Here is a 21297-nt window from a genome sequence, read left to right as displayed (position 1 = left end):
CCATGCTATACATTAGGTCTCCAGAACTTATTCATCTTATAATGGGAAGTTTATACCCTTTGATCAATATCTCTTTTCCCCCACAGCCTCTGGTAAGCACCGTTCCACTCACTGTTACTATGAGTTTGACAATTTTTTTTTAGATTCCACATATATGTCAGATCATGCCATATTTATCTTTCTGTGTCTGGCTCAGTCTAATTAAAACCTTTTCCTTTATTCGCTGTAAAGACTGGTTTCTGTTGAGAATGCAAACAGTAGAGTCCTTAAAATCACAGGCTCTGGTCCCAGGCTGCCTGGATTTGAATTCCAGATGTGCTCCTTGCTGGGCATGTTACTTAACCTCTCTGTGCCTCAGTCTGCCCAATGGTAAAACGGGGCTTTTAACAATTCCTGTCTGACAGAGTGGCTGGTGGCCTAAATGCAATACATTTCTATCAGTTGCTAAGAACAGGGGCCCGGCCCACAGAAAGCCTTTTAAGTTAGTGGTTGTTATTACCCTATCATGCCCTGTATCCCACTTATCATCTTGCATTTGTTAACGTTTCTATTCCTCCCTTTTCTCTTTCCATATCCTAAGTTCTGAGCCTCTCAGGTCTCTCCATTTCCTCTTGGTGCTAACTCATGGAATTCCAGTGCTTGCCCTTGAAACACACAGGCCGTCCAAACAGCCCATGAAAGAAATCTCAACCAGAGGAGAAAAGGGTTCCTCTTCCCCTTGGCCTGCAGAAGAGCACAAACCACGCTGTGGCATAAAACTGCCTTTCTGTTATTTTACACAAGTTGTGTAAGACATATGATTTCAAAACTGCCGCCAAGTGTTCTTTAGCCTCTAAGAAGGTTGTAATCCTGATTGGTCATGTGACTTAATCATTTGCTTTCCTGGTAATAACATTTAAATGGACATCCCTAGCTTTTCGAAGATATAAATACTGGTGAGCATTTTTTTAAGCTAGAAGAGTCACCATCACTTCTCCCTTCAGGCCATGACAAACCAGAAACCCTTGTGTGATGTTGGAGCCACAAGATCAAAACTGTCTAGAGGACAGCTACCCTGGAGAGTTGCTCCAGACCTTGTATTAGTGAGAAACTGGTGTCTGGGTTAATCTACTGAGATTTGGGGGTCAATTGTTACTGCAGCATGGTCTAGCCTAGTCTGACTAATACACTCAAGACTGCTAGGTTACTTATGTAAATAAAAGTTTGAAAATTTGAGGCGGTCTCAGTGGAATTTCCCCAGGTGCCAAGTGCCGTCAGATAAAGACAGCTTTTAGGAATGGGTAAGTGCCTGGACCACTGCCACGCCACTGATAACCTTTCTCCTGGGAGTGAAGTCTGCGAGCAGTAACACACAGGAGATGCAGCAGGAGCAGGCTGTTGGTGGGGAATAGGACTTAAGGGGCATACGTCCCAGGGGATGGTACCTTTATGGGGTCACGGTCTGGCCCTCAGACTCACTGGGCTGGAAACTCCATCTTAACTGTGTCCTGTAAGTGAAAAGAGGTGGAGAGGCTGACTCAGGTTTGCTGCACATGTAAGTAAAAGATAACGGTTGGGACTTCCCTGGTGGCGCAGTGGTTAAGAATCCGCCTGCCAGTGCAGGGGACATGGGTTCGAGCCCTGGTCCGGGAAGATCCCATATGCCACGGAGCAACTAAGCCCATGCGCTGCAACTACTGAGACTGCGCTCTAGAGCCCACAAACCACAACTACTGAAGCCCGCGCGCCTAGAGCCTCTGATCCACAACAAGAGAAGCCACCCAACGAGAAGCCCGCGTACCTCAAAGAAGAGTAGCCCCTGCTCGCCACAACTAGAGAAAGCCTGCGTGCAGCAACGAAGACCCAACGCAGGCAAATAAATAAATAAATAAATATTTATTTTTAAAAAAGATAATGGTTAATGTTTATTGAGCATTGGCTATGCAGCCAACATGTGCTAAGTTTGTTCATTCACTCATTCGCTCAATAATTATTCACTGGGCTTCCCTGGTGGCGCAGTGGTTGAGAGTCCGCCTGCCGATGTAGGGTCCCACATGCCGCGGAGTGGCTGGGCCCGTGAGCCATGGCCGCTGAGCCTGTGCGTCCAGAGCCTGTGCTCCGCAACGGGAGAGGCCACAACAGTGAGAGGCCCGCGTAGCGCAAAACAACAACAACAACAACAATTATTCACTGAACTCCTAATATGTGCTTGCTACTGGGGATACAGCAGCAAAGGAAACAAACAAGGCTCCTGACCCGACAAAGCTCATTCTAGTGGGGGAAGACAAGTTTAATAAATAAGAAAGCAACTGTTTAATACGTCACGTGGAAGTACAGCTATACTAAACTCTCAATAAATATGTATGGAAGAAACAAGGGAGTCTCAGTGTTGACGTCGCCGGTCCAAGGTCATATGGCTAGCTCAGGACTCAGAGTCAAGGCTCCAACATTCAGGCCAGTCTTTATCATTCATTCACCCATTTTCATTACTTACTCAACAAACACTTACTGAACATCTGCTATGTGTTAAATACTGTGCCCCTCCTGGAAGAGCTAAAGATTAGACCCTAACTTAGGGCAGGAGGGCTAATCACCTAGGTGACAGGATTCGCCTCGGCCCCGTCCTCCGCGGAAACCAGGGATGACGTAGTACCACGGCGGGGCGTCTGTCGAACTCCCCATTAGCTCCGCCCCTCTCCGTCGTAGCCACGCCTATCACCAAGAGCCCGAAGAAGCTGGGGACACTTGGAGCCGGCAGGTTATTTCGGAGACCAGAAGCTTCTTTTATCCCGACCCCCGACGCCCGCTCCCAGGGGCTCCGCCTCCCACAAAGAGTCGCGCTCACGTCACAGGCACCACGACCGAACTCTGGCTAGGGTATCAAGAGACCTCCCCCTGCTCCGCTTCTCCTTCCCCTCACCTCTAGATTTGGTGAGGGGAGTGGGGAGACACATATTTGCAGCCAGACCCTCGAACCCGCCAGGGGAACTGTGACTCACCTTCTCAGTTGCCCCGCGAAAACTTCCGCTTGGGCGGAAGGCGCTGCGCGCGCACCCTCTCCCTCGCGGAAGAACTGCGGCCGCGCAGCCTACGCAGACCTCCGAATTGCCCGCGGGCTGTGCCTTCCTGAGAACTCCATTTCCCAGGCACCTTCGCGGCAGACCAGCCCTCTGACTCACGGCTGGGGGAGGGATTATTCCCTCATCGCCCAACCCCATTCCACATTCTGTGGAACGCTTCCTCGTTCTATTGCGCATATGCCAACGTGGAGCCAATCGTAAGGAGGGATGAACTACGAAGACTGACTAGGTTGTCCTTCAAAAGCTGGACTACAATACCCAGATGCCACCTGATGCCGAGTCTCTTTCTACTCTATTTCCCAGTGTGCTCAGCGGGGCCTCTAAGGACGAAGAAGAGGGTGGAGATGGGAAGACAAGAAAAGGCGTCCGCATAGCTCTCTGGGAAACGGGGTCCTGGGGCTGGCGCGGAGGATCCTGGGTGGGGAGTAACTCTGAAGAGATTCTCCCGGTAACGGAAATGGCTGCGGGGAGGCGCGTGTCCGAGGAGTTGGGTCTCCGGCTCCCACCCGTTTGGGGTCGAGTCTTTTAACCTGGCTGACCGCAGTCTCGAGGTGAGGAGACGCCGGGGCTGGGATCGCTGAAGACGAGAGGTGACGGAATGCTTTTGGGGAGACTTCGGCACTGGGCGAGTCGCCTTGGGCTGTGGGTATCTAGGTGGAGTCTTGAGCCCTTGTTCAGAGTTACAAGCCAGGATCTTGCTGAGTGGTTTCCAACTCTCACCGGCAGCCCAGAGAGGATCGATTCTATTTTATTTTATTCTTGGGTTTGGAAACTGAGGCTGAAGGAGGGGGTGAGTTACCTGAAGTCTTTGGCAGAGCTGGGTCGGATCTTGAGGGATGAATGAATGGCAGTTCCTTAGAAAGTCAAGATATTTACCATTTATTTGGGCGCTACCTGTGTGCCAGGCGCCGCTCTGTCCTCGCATTTTCTCTTGTCAGCTCCGCAGCCACCAGGATCATCTCGGGAATCAGAATTTTTCAGAATTTAGAGAGTTAGTAGGGTGCATGTTTCATAACTAGGCAACACCCCCAAGCGAGATCTGGGGCAATTCTTGGAAATCGAGTATTTCTGCCGGAAAAGGCATGAATACCCACACTAAAGGGGAATAAAGAATATACATAGCCTGTGGCAATTCGGGTTCAGATTGGCTGCCAATTTTTGAATAAAGTTCTGGTTTTCAGAGCCTTACGTTTTCAGAATTGTAGACAAGAGATTGTGGATGAGTTGTATCTGCCCCATTTTGTACATGAAGAAACAGGCACAGAAAGGGTGAATGATCTGGCCATGGTCCCACACCAGGAAGAGGCAAGATTCCCTGACTCCAGGGCCTAAGGTTTTCCAGTCCTATTTGTCTCAAGTTATTATGACAGGCTGGGTGACCTTGAGCTTCGCATCAGGGCTCCAGTTTCTTCCCTCCCAGGGCTGAGAGTGTATGAGATGTGGACAGAACGGGATCTGGAAACTGTACGTAGAGTTCTCAAACTCAGATGTCTATAAGCGTCAGGCAGATAAGGAAAAGGAGAGAAGAGGTCTGGGTGAGGGCTGTGGGGCATCTGGGAGGGCTCACCCCATCTAAAGCGGGGTGCGGGGGTAGCTCTAAACGGCCTCCAACAAACTAGCTTCATGGGAATGCAGACCCCATGTGGCCAAATCCTAGGATTTTTCAGTAGCTGGAAATCAAGTTTTAGGTGAAATCTCCCAGCTTTTAAGTTTGGGATTATTTAAAAGAATTTTCTGTCAAAACACTCAGTGCCAACTCAGGCCAGATAAAACATCTGTGGGGCTTCCCTGGTGGCGCAGTGGTCGAGAGTCCGCCTGCCGATGCAGGGGACATGGGTTCGTGCCCCGGTCCGGGAAGATCCCACATGCCGCGGGGCGGCTGGGCCCGTGAGCCATGGCCGCTGAACCTGCGCATCCGGAGCCTGTGCTCCAAAACGGGAGAGGCCACAACAGTGAGAGGCCCGCGTACCGCAAAAAAAAAGACCCCCAAACAAAAAACATCTGTGGATTGGACATAGGGAACAGACTTCTGGTGGCCAAGGGAGATGGGGGCTGGGGGAGGGACAGATTGGGAGTTTGGGATTAGCAGATGCAAACTATTATATATAGACTGGATAAACAACAAGGTCCTACTATGTAGCACAGGGAACTACATTCAATATCCTGTAGTAAACCATAATAGAAAAGAATATGAAAAAGAATATATATATATATACACACATATACTGTATGTACATATATATATAAATAATGGAATCACTTTGCTGTATACCAGAAACTAACACAACATTGTAAATCAACTTTACTTCAATAAAATAAAGTTTTAAAAATCTGTGGATCAAATTATACTAAAAAGTCACGGCTTAACCTCTGTTGTGAGGGAAATCCTCGTTGGGTAAAATGTTAGCACTTATTATAGGTCTACCACATTCCCTTATCTGCAGTCACAAAATCTAGAAAGCTCTGAAAACCAAACATTATTTTCTATGGATTTGGTGCCCGCAACTGATTAGAACTGCTGTGATTTATTACTTTTACTTATCCTACCTAGAGTGAATATTGATATCTCTGTTCTAGAAATATCAAAGTATTCAATTATGAAATGCTCCCGCCAGCGCCCTCCCCCCACCCCACTGCATTGGGATTCTAATGAAATACACCATATATATGGTGGATCACCTTTTTTTTTTTTTTTATAAGAGTTTTTTTTTTTGGATGTGGACCATTTTTTAAAGTTTTTATTGAATTTGTTACCATATTGCTTCCGTTTTATGTTTTGGTTTTTTGGCCATGAGGCATGTGGGATCTTAGTTCCCCAACCAGGGATCGAACCCACACCCCCTGCATTGGAAGGCGAAGTCTTAACCATTGGACAGCCAGGGAAGTCCCTGGATTATCTTTCTTTTTTTTTTTTAAACGAATACCCATAGCTCTTTATTTATTTATTTATTTTTTGCGGTACGCGGGTCTCTCACTGTTGTGGCGGAGCACAGGCTCCGGATGCGCAGGCTCAGCAGCCATGGCTGATCAGCGGCATGTGGGATCTTCCTGGACCAGGGCACGAACCCGTGTCACCTGCATCGGCAAGCGGACTCCCAACTACTGCGCCACCAAGGAAGCCCCTGGATTATCTTTTTAAAGTCTGAAAATTTATGAATTCAAAGCATACCTGGCCCCAGAGACTTAAGAATTGTGGACCTGTGTCGTTGCTGATTCATGATATGGAATGCTTTTGACACCCCATAGGTATATGCTACTTAGGAAATACACAGTGGCCGCACCAGTGGTACAGTGTTTTGCATACTATGGGTCATGAAAATAACTCGGGGGGCAGTGACCATAATTTTTTTTAATGAAGTAAAATTAAAAACAACCAGAATGGTAAACATCCCAGTCCATCCTACTTTGTAAGATGAAGTATTGTTTCATGAAGCTTTTGTTCAGTTATGTATGCAAATGAGTAGTCATGGTATATATTGTCTGTGTTACTGTGGGTCATGGTTTAAAAAAAAAGGTTGAAGAAACATCAACAGTCTTGGAGGCTCACCTGGACTCAAGTCTTAGAGATGAGAATCAGAAATATCAGAAGCATCGTCCCAGGGGTTCAGTTAGAGACACATGTGTTCTGTCAACAAATATTTTAAAAATCCCTACTGTGTGCCAGGCACTGTGCACACAGTGGGAAGCAAGACAGAAGGTTCCGCCAAGGTGATAGATCTGAATCTCCACCTCTCCCAAGTGGGTATTTACTGGCTGTATTTACTGACTGTGAGTGCCAAGAAGGGTTGTGAAGTGGCCTTGAGGGCTCTGAAGCACAGGAGAAACATGGGGCTGGGTGATTTCAGTAAACAGAATTGTTGTGGTTCCTGCAGGGAGACTTATGTTCTGACTCCTCCTCCTGCTTCTGGAAGTTTTGGGGACTCCTCCAGTGTGGCCAGAGTCAGCCCTACGAGGAAGGGACACTTTCTCCCAGGAGGGGGAGCTTAAAGGAGGACTCGGCTGCTGGGCCCCCATTGGCTATGACTGAGGTGAGTCGAGGGTCCCTCCCTATCCTAACCCATCGTCCCCAAAGGCTGCACAGCTGGCCTGCCTTGTTCTGGCTCACTGTCTTATCATGGTCCCCAACTCGATCTTTTTTTTTTTTAAATTAATTTATTTATTTTTGGCTGCGTTGGGTCTTCGTTGCTGTGCGCAGGCTTTCTCTAGTTGCAGCGAGCGGGGGCTACTCTTCGATGCGGTGCGCGGCCTTCTCATTGCGATGGCTTTTCTTTGTTGCAGAGCACGGGCTCTAGGCGCGCAGGCTTCAGTAGTTGGGGCTCGCGGGCTCCGCGGCATGTGGGATCTTCCCAGACCAGGGATTGAACCCGTGTCCCCTGCATTGGCAGGTGGATTCTTACACTGCACCATCAGGGAAGTCCCCCAACTCGATCTTCTTAAAGGAAAGCCCTCACACTGTCGCTCTCCTGCTCAGTATCCTTCCAGGAATCCTTATTGCCTGTAGGATAAAATCCGGGTTTCTGAGCCCATCCCTGCGTGACCTGGGTCCTGCCCCCCTCCACACTGTCTTCTCCGTGTCCCCACACACGCCGTACTCCCTCCTTGGCCTGGTGGTAAAATGTTACTCTGTACTTTCCAGCTTCCCGCCTTTGGTCAGGCTCCTCCCTCTGCTAGAATATACCCCGCCCACCATCTCTGGCTGGTGAGTCTTCCACAGCCTTCAAGACCCAGCTCATTCCCCCCACTTTCCCTGGGCAGCGTCATCTCCTCCCCGCTCTGGTCTCCCATATCACCCCTGCTGCCTCAGCTGTAGCACAAATCCACCCGGATGGGGTGTCCCTGACTATATATATCTGTCAGCCCCACCAGACTTGGCGCTCCACGGGTACAAGTACTGATTGGGACTCATCTCTGGGTCCCCAGGGACCATCACCGGTTTGGCACACAGGAAGCCTCAAGATGTTGTTTGTTTGTTTGTATTTTAATATTTATTTGTTTGCGCTGGGTCTGAGTTGTGGCAGATGGGCTCCTTAGCTGCTGCTTGGCAGCTCCTTAGTTGTGGCACGCATGTGGGATCTAGTTCCCTGACCAGGGATGGAACCTGGGCCCCCTGCACTGGGAGTGCGGAGTCTTATCCACTGCGCCACCAGGGAAGTTCCTCAAGGTGTTTGTGGAATGAGTAAATGAAACAGAAACAGGCTCACAGACACAGAACAGACTTGTGGTTACCAAGTGGGAGGGGGTGGGGGAGGGAAGGATTGGGAGTTTGGGATTAGCAGATGCAAACTATTATATATAGACTAGATAAACAACAAGGCCCTACAGGGAACTATATTCAGTATCCTGTGATAAACCATAAGGGAAAAGAATGTGAAAAAGAATGTATATGTATAACTGAATGACTTTGCTGTACAGCAGAAATTAACATTGTAAATCAACTATAATTTTAAATTTTTTTTTTAATTAAAAAAACTTAAAATCTTGAACAAACACTGAGAAAAACAAAAGCCAAGGTAGATGGATGTCAGGATCAGGCAGACCCACCTCTGTGACCTTGAGGGAACCTCACATCTCCTCTTCAAGACTCCTGTCCTTTTCTAGAAAATACGGGGATGCCCAGTGTCTTACATCTGAAGGTTCTCACAAGACGACCTTTGCCAAAGGCCTGGCGCATGGGGGGCTGGGGGTGCTGAGTAAGCCGTTGGCCCCTCCCTGACCCCAGCCCCGCAGTAATCACTGACAGTGTGTTGCATTCCAGGAATTTGCGACCCTCGAGGACGTAGCCATGGACTTCACCTTGGAGGACTGGGAGCAGCTGGGGCTGGACCAGGGCGACCTGTTCTGGGACACAGCACTGGACAACTACCAGAACCTCTTCCTGCTGAGTGAGTGTCCACCTCAGCCCCAGGGGTCTGTCACTGCCTTGCTTGGTGATCACCCGTGGCTCTCTTGTCACCCATGGAAGGGGCCCCTGCCTCCTGAGCGCCTCAGACCAGCGTACTCAGCTGGCCGATTCTGCAACATTGGCAACGCCTGGCGACCTTTTTGATTGTCACCAGTTGGCAGTGGTGGGTGTGCTCCTGGAATCCAGTAGGTGGAGCCCAGAGGTGCTGCCACATATCCCAGAATGCAGGGATTATCCGACCCCAAATGGCAGTAGTGCCCAGGTTGAGAAACCCTGATCTTGCCCCTGCCTTTCCTGTTATCATGGTAGAAGAATTCCTCCAGCTGACACTTAGGGATCTTTGCATTTGCTGTCCTCTGTCCCCTCCCTGACTCAGGGCTTCCCCTTTTTTCTTTTTTCCCTTAAAAAAAAAAAATATATATATATATATATATATATATTTATTTATTTATTTATGGCTGTGTTGGGACTTTGTTGCTATGCGCGGGCTTTCTCTAGTTGCGGCGAGCGGGGGCTACTCTTCGTTGCGCTGTACAGGCTTCTCATTGTGGTGACTTCTCTTGTTGCAGAACGTGGGCTCTAGGTGCGTGGGCTTCAGTAGTTGTGGCACGTGGGCTCAGTAGTTGTGTCTCGCGGGCTCAGTGGTTGTGGCACACAGGCCTAGTTGCTCCGTGGCATGTGGGATCTTCCCGGACCAGGTTCGATCCCTGGTCTGGGAAGAGCCGACATTGGGATCCCACTTTGGCAGGCGGATTCTTAACCACTGCACCACCATGGGGCTTCCCTTTTTTAAGACAAACTGCAACCCCATGAGCACTCCCTGCTTTTCCCCTGCCCGGGTTGCCCACTGCTCCTTCATGTTCTGACCGCTCATTTTATGGTCTGTCTCCCTCTGCTAGGATGGGAGCTTCCTGCGGACAGGGACTCGTGCTGCTCCCTGGTGCAGCCCCCGTGTCCGGAACGGACAGTACCCGCTTTGGGGGCTCAACGAATAGATGAGTGAGCAGCAAGAGCCGCTGTGTCAGGAGCTGGGTCTTGTGCTGGGCAAGCGCTTACAATCCTCTCCTCCCATCTTCCAGTCACCGTGCAAGGAAGTCTGGCTCCCTGTTTTCTTGATCCTCCTGAAATCGAGGTTCAGAGAGGGGAATTCACCTTCCCAGCTCTGTGGGAGTCCCCAGGAGCACCCCGACATTTGGTGATTGACTAGGAGGACTCTCGGGACTCAGCGAATGGTCCTACTCACGGCCATTGCTTAATTCCCCCAGCGACCAGGTGCGCCAACACATATGAAATGTCTACGAGGATGCTCATTAGAGACCCAGCACCCAGGTTCTTTACCGGGGGCTGGTCGCATAGGCACCCTCTGCCTGCCACATACCCAAATCCTAGACTCCCCGAAGGGAAGCAGGCGTTTGGGCACAGGGAGCCCCTCTTATTGGTTAGGGAATGCTGGAACCCCCCACTCCCGAAATCCAGGTTCCCAGACACCAGCCAAGGGCCAGCCTTGCGAGCAGGCCTTTCCAAGGAGAGCAGGCAGCCTGCGGCGCTAACCGTTTTCCCTGGGCTGTGAACAGCAGCGTCACCCAGGGAGGGAGCGGCAGGGCTGAGACACTAGGTGGAGCCTGTGCTTCTCTTCATCCATGTCACCTCATCCTGATCAGCTCATTTCCCCTTCTCAAGTTCCTTGCTTCTTTCTTTTCCAAAAGCAGAAAAAATAATTTATTCCAAAAGATTTTTAAAAAGGAAAAAAAGGATTACACACTGAAAAATATCATTTCATGTAATTTTATTGCATTGGGGCAGATTTTCTCTAAACTGCTCAATGTACGCTACAGAAGCAGCTTGTGGGAGGTCAAATCTCAGTGTCTGCAATTTTTAAATTACAATCCATGGTAGAAATGTGTTTCCCTTGACTCCCTGGCACACGTTTGTGTGTCTATATATATGAGTGTTGTAATCGTTTGCTATGGCGCTCTTGCAGATGCCACAAATGTGGCTGAAAACAGCACACACTGACTGATGGTTCTGGAGGTCAGAAGTTTTTTGTTTTCTGTGGTTGTTTTTAATTTATTTGTTTTATTTTATTTTTGGCTGAGCTGGGTCTTCATTGCTGAGCACGGGCTTTCTCTAGTTGCAGCGAGCGGGGTTACTCTTCGTTGTGGTGCGCGGCCTTCTCATTGCAGTGGCTTCTCTTGTTGCAGAGTACGGGCTCTAGGTGCGTGGGCTTCAGTAGTTGTGGCACGCAGGCTCAGTAGTTGTGCCTTGCGGGCTCTAAAGCGCAGGCTCAGTAGTTGTGGCGCACGGGCTTAGTTGCTCCGTGGCATGTGGGATCTCCCCAGACCAGGGCTCGAACCTGTGTCCCCTGCATTGGCAGGCGGATTCTTAACCACTGCGCCACCAGGGAAGCCCCATGGAGGTCAGAAGTTTGAAGTGGGTCTGCCTTGGCTGAAATCCAGGTGTGGGCATGGCTGGTTCCTTCTGGAGGCTGTAGGGGAGAATCTCTTTCCTTGCCCTCTTTCAGCTAAAAGATGAAGCCTGCTTGCTGGGCTCATGACCTCTCATCTTTGAAGTTAGCAGTGGCTTTCTCCCCACTGTAGCACATTTCCCCAGGGATTACAACTCTGTGCTCCCTTCCTTGAGAAAGTTTGCAGGGGGTAGAGTGTGGGATTGAGCTCTGGGACCCCAACACACTTCATGGGGCCTAGACCACGGAGGCCTCTGGCCGTGTGTGGTCCATGGGTGAATGAATGAATCTCAGGTGGCCGAGGAAGTACCTGCCTCTCCCTGGCCACTCTGCTCATTCCTCAAGAGCTGTTACAGATCCTTTGTGTTCCCTGGCCCAGTTGTCACAGCTCTGATCATTCTGGATTGTGACTGTCCAGGTCCCTCTCCTCCACTGGACTGGAAACCCTGTAGGGCAGGTGTTCCTGGAGTCACCCAGTGCTGCATCTGGTCCTTGGGAGCCGTGCACTGGATAAGGTGCTGAATAGTCAGGAGAGCTGGGAGGTTCCCACTCAGTGGCTGGATGGCCCTCCATGCTGCTGTCATCTGGTTGGTGACAATGCTTTTCTCTCCCTTCAGATCCCCCCAGACCCAACCTGACCTCCCATCCAGATGATGGGGAAGAGCTGGCGGCCCTGGCGAAAGGAAGCCCAGAGTCAACAGGCCCTGGTGAGTGGGCAGAGAGGGCCCACCAGCACCCAGCGAGCAGGAGGGTGGAGGGGTCGTGGGGTGTGGCCCTTTGTGGGCCCTCCATCTTTGGGACCTCCATCCCACCCGGTTTGTCTACCCAGACAGCTTGATTCCCTGCTTCCGGGCTTCACTCTGCCTTGCACTGGCTTTAGGTCCAGGACCCTCACCCAGCATGCCTTATCTCTGCCTGACTCTGTGTTTAGCACATGGTTGTCCTGTTGCCCTTCCTCTGTCCCCTCCACATCCTTCCAGACTCAGCAGGGGTTGGCCTTCCATTCCCTGAGTTGGTCTCTCCACCTTCTTGCCTTGTGCCCCTTGAGCACTGTGGACCCCCTGTCTACCTGTTTCACCCTCCTTTCATTCAGGCCCATCCTTCCTTCCTGGTCCACAGGGCCTAGCAGATGGCCCATCTGTTAGTAACTCAAGCCTGGGCCTAAATGCTGCCAAGAGCCTTCGGTCTGCCCTCTTCCAGGCCACGGTTTCTCCAGGGGATCCAGTCAAGCAGTGAGGATTCCTAGGTGTTAACACTGGTTGAGACATCCCCAGGAGGAAAAAGCAGAGGCAGGGCCCTGCCTGGGACACTGGAGGCTTTTCTCATTGTTAGGCTGTTAACATGAGGAGAAGGACCCGTGAACCAGAGGCCACGGAGTGGAGGCTGCATGGCTCAGTCTCAGCCTGCACCCCAGCCGTCAGCCTGGAGCTCCATTCTCTGCTCACCTCTCATGAGCTTGTGAACATGGACCTTCTGTAGCCTCCCGTGGAGCACACAGGTGTTTTCACATAGGCCCAGGCTCCTGCAACCGTGGATTTCTGTTTCTGCCACCTTAACATCCAGGCTGGTTCCAAGCATGTGTAACCATGTGCAAACCACCTTTGGGTGTGGTTACAATGATAACCACGTGGTAACAATCATATTGCATTGTTATCATTTATACCTCTTTTCCATTGAGTGCACTTCTCTAGGAAGTGGGCCTTAGCTGATGGGGGTGATGGTGGAGAGTATCCACTGAGAGCCTCCACTTCTCTGTGGAACCCTCGAGGTTGCCCAGCTTCCCTCTTAATCCTCCTGGGAATGGGCTCTGTTTCCTGTGATGCCAGTTCCAGCTGGATCACCACTCTGGCCCCGTCTCCTTCTTCATCTCCTTCCCAGATAGGCCTGACTCAGGACCCATCACCTGTTCTCCCTTTTGTCTGCTCTCAGCGTGCAGCTCCCGTCTTTAACCCCCAGGGCACAGGAGACATTTGCTCTTGCCCTCTCTTTCAGACACTGCTGAGGCCAAGACCTCTCCTCTGCCACAGGACTTCTTGGAAGAAGGACTCTTCCAGGAGATTACTGAGATGTTTTCCAAGGATGGCCTCTGGAACTCCCATCTGGAAGAAGCCTACATAGATCAGAGCTGGTTAGATAGTTTGCTTGGAGATCCGGAAAGTCTTCTGAAGTCCGATGTTGTTACCAGCAAGGAAAGTCCCACAGAATGCAAGAGCCACGAACTCGAGAGCCACAAACTCAAGAGAGGCCTTGGTCCCAAGTCCCTCCCTTTCCCAGGAGCAGGTTCTGTGACTCCTGATCTTCCTGAAAGGAGCCTGACACCCGCTAAGTCTCAGGAAAGTGGGAATGACTTTGGGTGCTACTCAGACCAGAGCCAGCAGGATAACATCCAGGGAGGGGAGAAACCTTATAAATGTGGTCAGTGTGAGAAGAGCTTCAGCCAGAGCTACCATCTGATCCAGCACTGGATTCTTCACACTAGGGAGGACCCCACCGTGCCTCAAGAGAATGAGAAAGATGTCAACCAGAGTTCTTGCCTTTTTGTGCAGTCAGTGTCTCACACAGGCTCCAAATCCTATGTGGATAACAAGTGCGGGAAGACTTCTAGTCAGAATACATACCTCCTGTGGCATCAGAACATTCACAGTGAAGAAGAACCACGTCAGAGTCAAGACAGTGATGGTCCAGCAGGTCAAGACTCACAGCCTGTTGAGTGTCACAAACCACCCCCAGGTGGCAAATCCTACAAATGTAATGAATATGGTGAGAGTTTCAGCCAAACCTTTCATCTCACCCGGTATCAGAAAACCCACACTCGGAAACTCTACGAATGTGCCAGATGTAAGGCAATCTTCAACTTTAACAAATACCTCCTCCAACATCAGAAAATTCATGCTGCAGAAAAGACCGCTGTGTGTCAGGAGTGCGGGAAGGCCTTCAGGCGAAACTCCTTGCTTGTCAAACACCAGTCTGTTCACACTGGAGAAAAACCTTATAAGTGCGACGAGTGCGGGAAACGCTTCAGCCATATCCTGACCTTAAAGACCCACCAGAGGGTTCACAGGGGCGAGAAGCCTTACGAATGCAACACATGTGGGAAAGACTTTTACCGGAACACTCACCTTAATGAACACCAGAGGGTTCACACGGGCTACAGGCCCCACAAGTGCCACCAATGCATCAAGAGTTTCACCCGGCCCTCCCACCTAAATCGACACCTATCCATTCACGCCATAGAAAAGCCCTACAGCTGTGCAGAATGCAAGGAGACCTTCAGCCACAATGAACACCTTGTTCAGCACCAGAAAATCCACGCTGTGGAAACCCCCTACGAATGTCAGGAGTGTGGTGAGCGCTTCATTTGCCACTCGACCCTAACTTGCCACCAGAGCATTCACACCAAAGAAAAACAAGGACTCGACGAGAGCAGGAAGATCTTGAATGAGAACCCAGAGCACAGAGAGCCTCCAAGGGTCAGTGAGAAGCGCTTTAAGTGTAACAAATGTGAGAAAACCTTCAGCTGCAGCAAATACCTGACTCAGCATGAGCGGATTCATGCCAGGGTGAAGCCCTTTGAGTGTAACCAGTGTGGGAAGGCCTTTAGCCAAAGTTCACAGCTCATCCGCCACCAGAGGATCCACTCTGGAGTGAGGCCGTATGAATGTAGGGACTGCGGGAAGGCCTTCGTTCATAGTGCCTCCCTTGCCAAACATCAGTCCACCCATAAGAGTGAGCACCCCTTTCAATGTAACAAAAGTGGAAAGACCTTCAGCCAAAGTGCATGTCTCTCAGAACATCAGTTAATCCAAACTGCGGAGGAGCCCTTTAAACCTAACAAGTGTGACGAAGTCTTTGCCTACAGTAACCACCTTGTTCAGCATCAGGGAACTCAGGCAGGAAAGAAGCCCTTTGAGCAAAATGAATGTGGGAAAACATCACAGCAGAGCTCGTGCCTTTCCAAGCATCAGAGAATTCACACAGGTGAGAAGCCCTATGAATGTGGTGACTGTGGGAAAACCTTCAACCTGGGCGCTCAACTCATCCGACACCAGAGAGTTCACACTGGAGAAAAGCCTTATGTTTGTCAGGAATGCGGGAAAGCCTTCAGCCAGAGCTCGTGCTTTTCTAAGCATCAGAGAGTTCACACAGGTGAGAAACCCTATGAATGTGGCGACTGTGGGAAAACCTTCAGCCTGGGTGCTGCACTCATCCGACACCGGAGGATTCATACTGGAGAAAAGCCTTATGTTTGTCAGGAATGTGGGAAAGCCTTCAACCAGAGCTCATGCCTTTCTAAGCATCAGAGAGTTCACAGTGGGGAGAAGCCTTTTGTGTGTGCCGAATGTGGGAAAGCCTTCACCCAGAAAGCAAATCTGATGCAGCATCAGAGAACTCACACTGGGGAGAAGCCTTATGCTTGTGATGTGTGTGGGAAAGCCTTTGGCCTTAGAGCCCATCTCAGTCAGCATCAGAGAATTCACACCAAGGAGAAACCACATCAGTGTCCACATTGTCAGAAAGCCTTGTGCTGCTGCTTAGGTCTTAGCCGACATCAGTGAGTTCACACTCCAAAGTAGCAGGTAGCAATTCTGCCCATGGCTGCTGGGTGGCAGCAGGATCCCAGACATCTGAGAATGTGTTCATCCGAGGCCTAAAGTTGAAACCATCCCAGTGTAAGCCCCTCCCCCCAAGAGTAATAAATCTCTTTATTAATAAAGATTGATTAGAAAATTTGCATGCATGAGTTTCATTAAAACAATGAAAACACAAACATTGAGAAGCTGTGGAGCTTTCGAAGTCAGAGTTAGACTGGAGCCAGTCTGCTGAGTTAAATCCCAGCTCTTCCATCTGCCACCTAAGTGACCTAGGGAAAGTCATGGAACCTTTCAGGGCTTCGGTGTCCTCATCTGTAAGGTGGGCAAAATAATAGCTACCTACTTCATAGGGCTGTTGTGAGGATAAAGAGATGTGAAGCACTTTAGAACTAAGTGCCCAGCACATAGTAAGTACTCACCAAGTGTGAGCTACAAACACGCATCAGATATAACAAATATACACTTTTACGTTAAAAGGAAGAGAAAATTAAGCAACCCTCTATCTTTATTTCACTGCAGTTAACGTTATTACTAATAATGTGCATGGCTTTTATTTTTAAAGTTTTCCACCAAAATATCCTTGGCTTCATTGGATCCAAAAACCCAACACTTTGCTCTTAAAAAAAAAAAAAAAAAGCCTAGCCTTTTTCTTCCCTCCATCTCTCAGCTCTGTCCTAGTACTTTCTTTCTTTTTAAATTATTTTATTTATTTATTTTTTTGGCTGCATTGGGTCTTCGTTGCTGCACACGGGCTCTTCTCTGGTTGCGGCGAGTGGAGGCTACTCCTTGTTGCGATGCACAGGCTTCTCACTGCGGTGACTTCTCTTGTTGTGGAGCATGGGCTTTAGGCACACAGGCTTCAGTAGTTGTGGCACACAGGCTCAGTAGTTGTGGCTCACGGGCTCTAGAGCACAGGCTCAGTAGTTGTGGTGCACGGGCTTAGTTGCTCCGCGGCATGTGGGATCTTCCTGGACCAGGGCTCGAACCTGCATCCCCTGCATTGGCAGGTGGATTCTTAGCCACTGCACCACCAGGGAAGCCCTGTTCTAGTACTTTCTTAACCCACAAAAAGCCAAGAAGAACACGTAAACTAACATTGCATGGCAAGAACTTTCCACTCTAACCTCCCAAACCTCTCACTCAAAAGGACCCCCTCCCATATCCACATGCCACCCCTTCCCATAATCTCCTCCTACTTAAAGTTGTTGGTTAAATGATGAGACCCAGTTTATCGTGAGAGTTAATACCGTAAACAGCTGGATTCAGTTAGGAAAGCTGCATTGGATGTCGCTGTCTCCACACAGTTCACACCATTTATACAGAAGATGTGCTTGGTAGCAAAAACTGTGATGCACAGAAACGACTGCTGGAATGTTCCTCCTTTACCAGTTGTCCAAGGTGGCCACTCACCAGGCACTTCCCTAGGCTCCAGGGTGGGGAACACCAATACGGTAATCCCTGCCCTTGCCTTGAAGCTTCTAGAATCAAAGGGAAATGGATGGCCTCGTTTCCATTGCCAAGTGACGTCTTAAAATACCACATTCTCTTATATCACAGCAATTCCCCTGAGGATTGTTGGCGAGCCCAGTGAGGACACAGTCCTTCCTGTTGGAGCCCCAGAGTTCACTGCTCACCTTGGCCAGGCTTGTTCTACAGCTGAGTCTCACCTCAGGGAACCACACCACCAACTCTCTTGATGGCACCTCCTCGGCCCTGAGCTTTTGTGTCCCACCAGCTAAGTGACCCAGTCACCTCTTTGCTGAAGTACAATCTTACAAAGACATTGGACTCTTGACACTTTTAATATTCTTTCATATTTTTGGTGCTAAAAAAAGTTCAGGAGTATGTGCTCTGGGCCCTTAGGATTTTCAAACCTTGCACCTTGAGTTGTGCTGGTTGGTTTTGTCATTGAAACTGGGACCTTGTTGGCTGACCGTTCACACCACAGTGGGGAGTGTACTGGTTTTCAAATGGCGGAAACGTCCAACTCCCCACCTGTTGTATCTGGGCAACAGGCCTGATAGATACCTAAGGGGTAGGGCAGGGCTGGGGCAGAAACTCAACTTGATAAGTGTGTTCAACGAAGAGTTTTGACACCACAGATAGAGGTCAGAGGTCTTGTAGAAAGTTGGCAGCCATTGTGTGTGGGGGGAGGCGCGGGGGGGCATCTATGTAACTAGTGACCTGTGTTCTGCGGGCCAGTGTAGAAACGCCCGACCTCATGTTTGCGTGTTGGTTCTCTGATTAAAGTTTTGAGTTTCTAAGTGTTGGTTGCTTTTCTCAGCTCAGTGTCACACACCTGGGCAGAGGCTGGGCATGCACAGTCACTACCTGCCAAGTGCTCACATTCTAGGATGGGAGGGCTCCTAATGGTGAAAACCACCCCACGATGAGGTGGTTAAATCTGTTTTCCCAAAGTCTGGGAGGGGCAAGGACCACCAGGGAACCACTCAATTTCAGTTGGTCCTCAGCACATCATCAACTGGCACTTTTCCATTCTCATGCAATCCTACTTGATCAAGGAGGAAGCGTGGACGGCATGTTTATTCCTCTCTAGTTACAAAGACACAGTAGGCCTCAGGCTCAGGCAAGAGTTGTTGCTAGAATTTAATATTGTTTTGCTCTCCTGGTACTTATTTTACTTCCCCTCTCCCCCTTTTTCCTCTACTGACAAGAGATACCAGTTTCTCACTCATGGTAGTGGTAGGAAGTCCTCTTTAAAAATTGATCTGTTTTGTTTTGTTTTTAAGCTGATTTAAAGGAAAATGCATGGCACACAACTACAGCAAAACAAATTGACGGTGGTATGTCATCGAATGAGGTTGGGGAACACTCGGCTAAGGCCTAGCATCCTGCCAATGGACTCTTAATTGTATCCATCAGGATGAACTAGATTATGCTATGGTCATACAGTTGTGTGTCAGATTTTGGTGGCTGTTTATTTCCCTCATGTCATGCTACACGTCCACTGTGGGCTGGCAGGGGTGGGGAATGGGGTGGGGCTGGCATCTTACTCTATCCAACCCGAGAGACCAGTGTTCCCTTTTTGAGTCTGTTGATCCCTCTTGGTCACCCCAATGAGAAAGTAGCTTTAACACTTAGCCTCTCCCCAGGACCCCAAACTCTGCACTTTGGGTGGGCAATGCTATCCACTGAAAATGTGCAAATAGTAGTTTTCGTTGCATTTACTTTTACAGCAAACTTCCATTCACGGCAAGTGATAACGATTGTTCAGTCACAGTTGCGGTTGAAAGTTTCAAAGGGGATGGATTGAAATAAATAGGAGAATCTTGGGACAGGCAGTGGCGTCTTAGGAGGATGGAAAGGGGCCGCTCTGCATAAACCAAGGAGGTGGAATGTGGATGCCTAATGTTGAGAAGATACTGTTCTAGGAAAATCGTACCTAGGAATGGTGGTTGCAAGGAGCTGGAGAAAGGGGCAGTTTTACAAGCTGAAAACAGTTGTGGGGATGGGTGGTGGTGATGGCCACACAAGTGATGAGTGTATTTAATACCATTGATCTGTACACTTACAAATAGTTAAGATGGTAAATTTTATGTGTATTTATCCACAATAAAAAATTGACAAAATTAAATGGATCAGAGATATATCTAAATATAAGAGCTAAAACTATAAACTCTTAGAAGAAAACATAGGTATAAATTTTAATAACCTTAAATTAGGTAATTGATTCTTAGATATGACACCAAAAGCACAAGCAAAAAAAGACAAAAAAGATAAATTGGACTTCATCAAAATTAAAAACTTTTGTGCTTCAAAGAACAACATGGAGAAAGTGAAAAGATAACACAAAGAATGAGGACAAATTGTTGCAAAGCATATATCTGATATAGCACCTGTAGCTGGGCTATATAAGGAACCCTTACGGCTCAATAGTAAGACAAATAATCCACTTAAAAATGGCAAGGGATCTGAATATAGATTTCTTCAAAGAAAATACACAAATGGCCAATAAGCACATGAAAAGATGTTCAACATCATTCGTCATTAGGGAAATACAATCTAAACCACAATGAAATACTACCCACTAGGATGGCTATAATCAAAAAGACAAGTATTGGTGAGGATGTAGAGAAACTGGAACTTCATACTCTGCTGGTGGACTTGTAAAATGGTTCAGCCACTTTGGAAAACAGTCTGGCAGTTCCTCCAAAAGTTAAACCTAGACTTACCCTATGACCCAGCAACTATACTCCTAGGTATTTCCCAAGAGAAAAGAAAACACATGTCCACATAAAAACGTGTACATGATTGCTCATATCACCATCATTTATAATAGCTTCCAAGTGGAAACTAATGTCTATCAACTGATGAACTGATAAATAAAATGTGGTATAATCCATACAATGGAATAGTGTTTTGCAATAAAAAGGAATCCAGTACCGATAGATGCTACAACAAGAATGAACCTTGAAAACATTATGCTAAGTAAAAAGATCAGATATAAGAGGCCCCATATTGTATGATTCCATTTAAATGAAATGTCCGGAATAGGCAAATCCACAAGACACAGGAAGTAGATTAGTGGTTGCCAGGGGCTGGGGAACGGGAGGATCGAGAGAGGCCGGCTAAGGGATTTCTTTTTTAGGGTGATGAAAATGTTCTACACTTGGGACTTCCCTGGTGGTCCAGTGCTTAAGACTCAATGCTTTTACTGCAGAGGGCATGGGTTCAATCCCTGGTCAGGGAACTAAAGATCCCGCATGCCACGTGATGTGGTTAAAAAAAAAAAAAGTTCTAAACTTGTTTGTGGTGATGGTTGCACAACTCTGCGAATATACTAATTATTTGTGCTGTGAGTGAAGAAATGTGCTTCACCCTCCATCACTGCAGGCTTGTTACCCTGGAGGCAGCCTCTGGGGGTCATCTTCCCCAGAAAGCCCTTCCAAAGTGGGAGATCTTGCCCCACGTTTTGAACCCTCAACTGTCTGAACTGTGACTGAACCCAATTCACAAGGGCCAGGTCAGGGCTGGGGCCAGCAGGTGGGACATAACAGCCTCGGTTGCTCAAGCATCTGCAAAGAGGGCTGGGAACCCATTAAGTGTAAATGAGCCCCACGTGAGCAATGATCCAACCTGTCATTCAGCTCAGCTTTCCTGAGCTCTAACCCATGAGGATGCAGGACATTACACTTCTGTGCTCCATCTGATAATGATCTTAGGCTCCCTGTTCCTGGACCATGTTACAGGTACGGAGCTTCTGAAGAACTATGGCCTAACAGGATGCCCCTTCCCCCCCCACCAAATTTGCTTTGAACA

General features: G+C 48.8%; 2 protein-coding genes across 7 annotated transcripts in view; one reads left to right on the top strand and one right to left on the bottom strand.

The window, feature by feature from the left end:
- The window catches only part of VRK3 (VRK serine/threonine kinase 3), a 43223-nt gene extending 40144 nt beyond the window's left edge, over positions 1-3079 (bottom strand). For 4 of the 6 annotated variants that reach the window (XM_089902175.1, XM_022585010.3, XM_089902177.1 and 1 more), the window contains exons 1-2: positions 2979-3079; positions 1425-1487 (exon numbers count right to left, since the gene is read on the bottom strand). The gene's annotated coding sequence lies outside the window, so the exon portion shown is untranslated. Of the gene's footprint in view, positions 1-1424; positions 1488-2573; positions 2796-2978 lie in introns of those variants that run through there. The other 2 variants (XM_089902176.1, XM_022585009.3) reach the window with 2 other exon arrangements.
- Positions 2690-20772, top strand: ZNF473 (zinc finger protein 473). Its single transcript, XM_022585004.3, has 5 exons — positions 2690-3610; positions 6932-7087; positions 8815-8941; positions 12043-12132; positions 13418-20772. The coding sequence occupies exons 2-5, from the start codon at positions 7079-7081 to the stop codon at positions 15979-15981; spliced, it is 2790 nt and encodes a 929-aa protein (XP_022440712.3). The 5' UTR covers positions 2690-3610; positions 6932-7078; the 3' UTR covers positions 15982-20772.
- Positions 20773-21297: the final 525 nt, after the last annotated feature.

The sequence above is a fragment of the Delphinapterus leucas genome, chromosome 20 (genome assembly GCF_059928025.1).
Source record: "Delphinapterus leucas isolate spDelLeu-1000000601 "Yukka" chromosome 20, BTC_Dleu_Yukka2, whole genome shotgun sequence".
NCBI lineage: Eukaryota > Metazoa > Chordata > Mammalia > Artiodactyla > Monodontidae > Delphinapterus > Delphinapterus leucas.
The sequence above is the reverse complement of the archived record's forward strand: the minus strand, read 5'-3'. Positions and strand labels throughout refer to the sequence as shown.